Source organism: Etheostoma spectabile, chromosome 17, assembly GCF_008692095.1.
Source record: "Etheostoma spectabile isolate EspeVRDwgs_2016 chromosome 17, UIUC_Espe_1.0, whole genome shotgun sequence".
NCBI lineage: Eukaryota > Metazoa > Chordata > Actinopteri > Perciformes > Percidae > Etheostoma > Etheostoma spectabile.
This window is the reverse complement of record NC_045749.1, coordinates 6,745,198-6,751,929: the sequence shown is the minus strand read 5'-3', so window position 1 is coordinate 6,751,929 and position 6,732 is coordinate 6,745,198. Positions and strand designations below refer to the sequence as shown.

Below are 6,732 nucleotides of genomic sequence, written 5' to 3'. Positions count from 1 at the left end.
TGTGTGTGTGTGTGTGAGAATGAGAGAGTGAGATCAGTACGGGGGTCTGGGTATGAGGGGCAGTGGTGGGCATCTGCTAATTTGCATATCTCCCACGGTGCTTTGGGGCGAGAGCTGAGGGATGACTGCCTCCATATGCATGAGGCGTTGTGTGTGTGCGTGTGTGTATGTTTCCCTCCAGCTGCCCACACACGCACACAGACGCTGTAGATGGTGTGATAGGCTGCACATGTCATAGTCCTAGCATATGCCACAGTGAGCTCCACAGTGCTACAGGCCTCCCTAAAATGCCAGTCAGGAGTTATGGGGCAAAATATGGAGAAATACGGAATATAAAATGATGGAGAACACGTTTATACATAAATAAATGACAGGTTAATTGACTCACTTTCTGAAGCCCAGGATGAGGCTGCCGCGGAAAATACTGAGGTCCAACGATGGGCAGGAGGGATCAGACACTGGAAAATAGAGCGTCGACAGACAGATAAGGGATTAGAGGGAAACAAAGAGAAAAGACAGCAACAGCTTGTCTTTATGTGGATTGATCTGTGTGGTTAAGGCGTTATTGTAAGTAGAATACATCCTGGCAACAGAAATCTAAGCTGCAAGACAAAACTCATTGAACTTATTGTACACACTCACTAAAAGTTGCTAAAATAACTTCTAGGAGCAGCAGAGTATAACTTTGTACAAGTATAATAACTCGCTCAAAAACACATCAAAGGTAGCTTTGACAAAGAGACTAATTGTGTGCCTGTCCCCATCCTCACCTCCCCAGCCAGGAGTCAAATTGGTAACCAGTCGGTCGAATGCCTATTTCTTTAACCAGCACACCAAGAAAAATTAAATAAATATGATTTCCACGGCTGCCATTTTCATTACTGATAATTCTACTAATTACCGTTTGGATTGGGTTTGAGGGGCAGTGGTGTGAATCTACAATAATTAATAAATTAAACGTTTCATCTATAAAATTTCACAAAAAATAGCCAGTTTATAGTACCCACGAACACATCTTTTAAATTGTTTGATTTGTGTGACTAAAAGTCCGACAACCAAACATGTTCAATTTATAGTGATCTTTAAATTTAAGCTGAAACCAGGAAAGGTTTGGAATTATACTTACTGGAAAAAGCCTTTTGAAGGTATGCTGTGTTTATGTGAGGGGAAATATACAAAATCTTTAAAAAATACTGAAAATTGTCTGGGGGTTTGTGTGTGTTTTTGGGAGGGGGTGGGGGTGGTTATTGTGTACACTCTAAAATACATAAAACGGAGCAACATATGTGAAGACGAGTGGTAGATGTTTGAGACTAAAATGAGATGAAAGACATAAAACAGGAAGAATCATCTATTATTTAACAGCCTTCTCCATTCCATCCCTCTACCAGTCGAGGTGCCTCTCATTCTCGCTTTTTACATATTCAGGCCTGATGGGCACAATGTGTGTGTGTGTGTGTGTGTGTGTGTGTGTGTGTGCATGTGTGTGTGTTAAAGCTGGTCCAATTAGTCCGCAGGCAAAGCAGCCATTTTTATGCTTATGGGTGCTCAAGATGCACTAGAGCTTCTTTGGAATGTGTTCAGTGTGTTGCGTGGGCTTACGTATGGTGTACAGTTCAGCCAGGTTGCTGACAGCCACTGACCGAACCTCTGACGACAGGAAGCCCTCCGACTCCAAAGAGATGCCTGCATCCTGAACAAAGAAAATCACCTGTATGTCAGTTAAAGAACAAGTTTTTAATGCACCCTGGATGGATGGACGGACACACACACACACACACACACACACACACACAAACAACCTTGAGGGCCTGTCGAGCTGCTTCCGTGCTGGGGAAGACCGGGAGGATGTAGTTGGATAAAGTCTCAACATCAGGGCAGACCTCCAGCTCCTGCATGCCCTTTACCACCTCAACAACACCTACGACACACAAAGTAATACGTTGATATCAACTTTATCCTTGTGTAGTGACAGAGGTACTAAGAAAAATATTTTTTACACATTTGTGTCAACAGCCAAAACAAGAACAAAATAAATTAGTAGTAGATCAGGGATGCAATTAATGGTTATGTTTTCCCCTGACTAATAGATTCAATTTTAAGTCTAGAAAATACCAGAAAATAGTTCCCAGAATCTACAAACTAATAGTCTTAAACCAAACAATATTCCATTTACAATGATATAAAAGAAAAAACAGCAAAACCTCACATTTTAGAAGTTGTAACAAGTGTAGGTTTGGCATTTGGACTTTATAAGTTACTTAAACAATTAATAGATTATTAAAAGATGGTGCTTCATTTTCTTTCAACACACTTCTCAATTATCTGACTAATTGTCTCAGCTTTTATTTCACGTTATCTTTATGTCCTCTGGAATGCAGGTGTTGTGTAGTGACAGATGTAATTAAGAACTGGGACTTTTGGATCAGTAAAAAACAAAAAAATATGCAAGATTAGGTTCTTTTATGTGCATCCCAGAAATTGAGAGAAAACAACAGTTTGGGGTGAACAAACCTTTTTATTTGGCTGTTTTAATTCAGATACACTTTTCTCAACTCACTCATGTACAGGCCTGGAGCTGTGTAAGCACTTTTTAAATATGGGTCCAAGATATGAGCTGGCACATACTTTCTCTCAACCCTTCGGGTAAATCGCCAGGCACCAACACACACACAAACAGACCCTCCATCGACAAAATGCTAATGGCTGCTTCCCTCTCCACCTTGGACTGGAGGACCCGTGTACATAAACACGCACTTGGCCTGAAGTGGACTCTTGCACCATCACCCTGCTCTCCAGCAGAGCCCTAAGGTCCTGCCCCCAGGAAAGGAGGCCAAAACAGCCACATACATATGGAACAGCTACACATCCACTCTCAAAATGCCTGCAAGTGTCTGTGTGTTTGTGAGTGTATGCACATGTAGAGGTGGTATTGTAGCACTTTGCATATGTCTGGGAGCATGGCCATAAAGCACATGGGCCTCAATGAGGGCACGTACATGTCCCCATGTGTCTTCATTCTCAGTGTGTGTTACGCTGCGGTTTTAAGTGCATATGCTATGTATGAGCACATTCAGTGTACCAATACACCTTGTTCCCATGTGAACTTCAGAAAACTAGCTTTAAGTGCTTCCTTTGCTACCTTACATACCTTTAGATGCTGTGTGTATTTACTCACCACTCAGGTTCAGAAACACACACACACACATATATGGCTCTGTGTTTCTACATTCTCTTAGGACGTATTTTCACCTGGCAGTCTCTTTCTTTAGCTGAATAAAAGATGAGTCCCAGGCTTTTATATGCCATTAAAACCTGTGACTGGGGTTGCATTATCCCAGGTAAGGCTACCTAAACCACTCCAGACATCCATTCAGCCTTCCCCTCCATCCGTATCACTCATTCATCTGCCCCCTATCCATCTACCCTGCTTTCAAGAAAAAGTAAACCGGCAATCTTACGCTTTCTTCTCAATGGAGGATCCATCCGTTCTGCAGAACACCAATCCATTCTTACCCCCTAATCGCTTTCATCCAAGCTTTTTTTATGAAAGAAGAGATGGAGCTCCTGCTTTCCTCCTGAATAATCCATAATCAATTTCACGGTGAGCCAGCCAGACAGAAAACAAGTGAATGGAGAGCTGGAGGTATAAATGCAAAAGCTCTCTCTCTCTCTCTCTCTCTTTCCGGCTTCCGCACGTGAGCTTTCATGTTTATCAGCACTTTTCTGTTGTCCAACAAGGATGTTTGCGTGTTTTTTTGTCAAGTCTGTGACAAAGAGCTTGTTACCCCTTTCAACCACATGCTGCTACCTCTGTAGCAGCATGTGGTAGTTTTCATGTGGTAGTTTTCAATCCCATTATTAACAGGCTTATGGAAAAGTCACCGCATGTTTTAGTTAGGCGGTAAAAGAAATTAGTGAAAATCAGTTGGGGTTGTGAGTGGAACTCTTCACTTTATAGCATTTATTAAAATAAAAAGTTTTATATATACCACTTTCATGTCTCTATGGCAAATGTTAGCTACTACCTGCAGCCAGTTAATTTAGCTTAGCACAAGCCTTAAAATTAGGGGAAACTGCTAGCCTGGCTCAACCAAAACATAACATAAGCTGCATTGTGGTTTTACAGGAGTTATGTCCTGGACTATTTATTTGCCTAGTGCAGAAAGTTTTCTGACAAACTCACAGTTACAACAACACTCCAAGAGAAGCCAAAAATAAATAAAGAAATTTGATCACAAAAAAAAGAATCCAAGAGAAGCCCAGAAAAATAAAGTATTGCAGTTGCACGAGTTGCAATGATGTCTTTTATGGTCTGAATTGACTTAGTTTTGACTGGGTGGAAAAAGGGCGAGATTTTTTTTTACACAATTTACTTCTATCTGGTTCTCCTAAACCACCAGAGCTTCTTTCCATGACTGTTATACCAGAAAAGAGTGAAAATAAATGAGAAAAACTGACCAAGATACAACACAAAATAATGTGTGATATTATGTAGTGTCATATGTACTGTTCTCCCTTTAGGTCTTTTACTTTTTACTTTTTCCATAATCCTCATATGCGTGTAACCCATTTTGCCTTCTATCCTGTCTGAACAATTTAAATAAAGATTTGGCACAGAGTATTGAGAAAAGTATTGGCCTCTCCAGGTTGGTTAGCATAAAGCCTGACATACCATCCAGGCAAGAAGTATCAAAGTAGTGAGTTCAGCATGGCAGTGGTCACAAGATATCATCATCAGATTCATGTCTTCAGGTTAACTGTCACAGATGAGAAGTGAGGACAGAGAAAAGAAAAGAAAAAAAGGAGTGAAGTGAACCGGTCGCTGTCATCTCCTCCCGTCCTTGGACATGAGTACCTGTCACTTCTCCTTTCCTATCTCCTCCAACACCATCTGTCTCGCCATCTCTCTGTGACTATGACTCTCTAAAAGGTAGACTTTGTTTGCTGCAAGGCATTGACGGGTTGTTTGAACATTTCTATTTTATGAGGCAAGAAAAGCTGTTTTAGTTTTAATCAACTTCAGCTTGGCTCTGGTTCCGCCAATTAACGTTCATGGAGGACTGCATTACAGATTCTGGTGGCAGTGAGTGCAGCCCACTCTACTTAACAGATGGAGCTGCCTAAAGAAAGAGTGAAAGGGTTGAAGATGAGGTCACATAAATAGAGTCAGGTGTGGGTGGCGAGCGGGCAACCAGCAAGAAGAGAAGACTTTACATCTCTCATCACCCAAAACACACAAGGCCAGACACACTCCCTTCCTCTGCACTCTTCTCCCTCTCCCTCCCTCCGTTTCTTGCTCCACCATGTCAGAAGTGATAAGAGTGTGCTGCGTCGCAAGGACTGACAAGCGGTGACTAGCTGGCGGCAGGTGGGAAGTATGGCCCAGCATATGCTTCCGCTAAACCCGCCAAATCCACACCTCATCAAAATGCAAGGGATTTTTCCCTTCCTCACCATCCCTCCCCCGTTGTTTTCTAATTCTACGGCTCTGGCCTCTCTGCCCGCTAGTGACACCTGTGGACAGAAAGTGACACAGCGCTTAATATTTCATGGACTGTGCACAGTGGGGCGCGTAATCCAAAGTGAATTCCCTCAGAGCGCTTGCATTTACATGAAATCAAGTCACTCCTCATCAGTCACATCACCTGCACTGCCCCCCGAAAGCCCCCCTCCCTCACAAATGTGAACACACACACACACACGCACGCACGCACGCACGCACATCCTGCAGCCAATGAGTGTGTAAGAGAGAGCAATAGAGAGGGGGGGGGGGGACTGCATCATTCATGAGGGTTAAGGCTAACACCATCAGAAATGAACCAGTGTGTTATAAAAAGAAAAGGTCTCCACTTTTTTTTTTCGTCCGTCATTCTTGCCGCACTGTAAATACTAAATGGATGAAGTCTGATGTGTACGTGTGGCTTTAAGACTGTGCGGTTGGGGAATTTAAGTAAGAGTATGTGTCTATGTGTGTGTGGTTGCGCATGTTTAAATTCATGTCTAGTCCTCTTCTTCATACTGCCAAGCAAGGCGCTGAGGCATCTCACTATTCAAACTGAAAATCAGTCTTGACCGCACACAGAAGTCAATCTGCAGCGTCGCCACACTGGTCTAACCAGTTTCTCCTCCCTGCCAGCTCAAATGCTGTCAATTAGCTGACAGGAGGCAAGAACATCATTTATTAATCACTCTGAAAAACCCCAAAGAGAGCCAGAGCTCAGCCTAAATAAAGCACTTAAAATCCAAGCCGCTGAACGCATTTGACAGTGTACATTCATAATGACTTGTGAATTTTGACAAGTCTTCTAATGCCGGCTATCTGTCACTGAGACGATTTCACCCCACAAGCTCATCGCTGACAAAAACGAGGCAAAGAAAATAACCCTTTCTGTTTTTCTCAGTAAAGACAGAATGGGAACAGAAATATTCCACTAAACTGCACATGCTGAGCCATTAACGGTCTTAAGTGGCAGATAAATAGGTTTTCCATGACACGTTGAACAATATTCCGACACAGGCTTAGGGCTCAGTAGTAAAGGACTGCCCAGTATCCACACACCCACTCAATAAAAACAAAGGAAGGAGCGACTAACTGCCTGACATGTACATGAACTGTGCTCTCCACTGAATAAAAACAGGGGAAAACTAAATGATCTTTCAACCCTTTTCAGAGTATAGCCTAAAGTCTTAAAAAGAGAAACAATGCTTGTTATATCGCTTCAGTTTTTG

At 42.5% G+C, this 6,732-nt stretch overlaps 1 protein-coding gene across 4 annotated transcripts in view; it reads right to left on the bottom strand.

Annotated features, from left to right (window-relative positions):
• lrpprc (leucine-rich pentatricopeptide repeat containing) overlaps positions 1-6,732 on the bottom strand; it is a 52,786-nt gene that overhangs the window by 40,421 nt on the left and 5,633 nt on the right. For all 4 annotated transcript variants that reach the window (XM_032540675.1, XM_032540673.1, XM_032540674.1 and 1 more), the window contains 3 exons: positions 1,803-1,921; positions 1,603-1,693; positions 389-458 (listed from right to left, as the gene is read on the bottom strand). In XM_032540675.1, the coding sequence (XP_032396566.1) occupies positions 389-458; positions 1,603-1,693; positions 1,803-1,921 (280 nt within the window). The remainder of the gene's footprint in view (positions 1-388; positions 459-1,602; positions 1,694-1,802; positions 1,922-6,732) is intronic.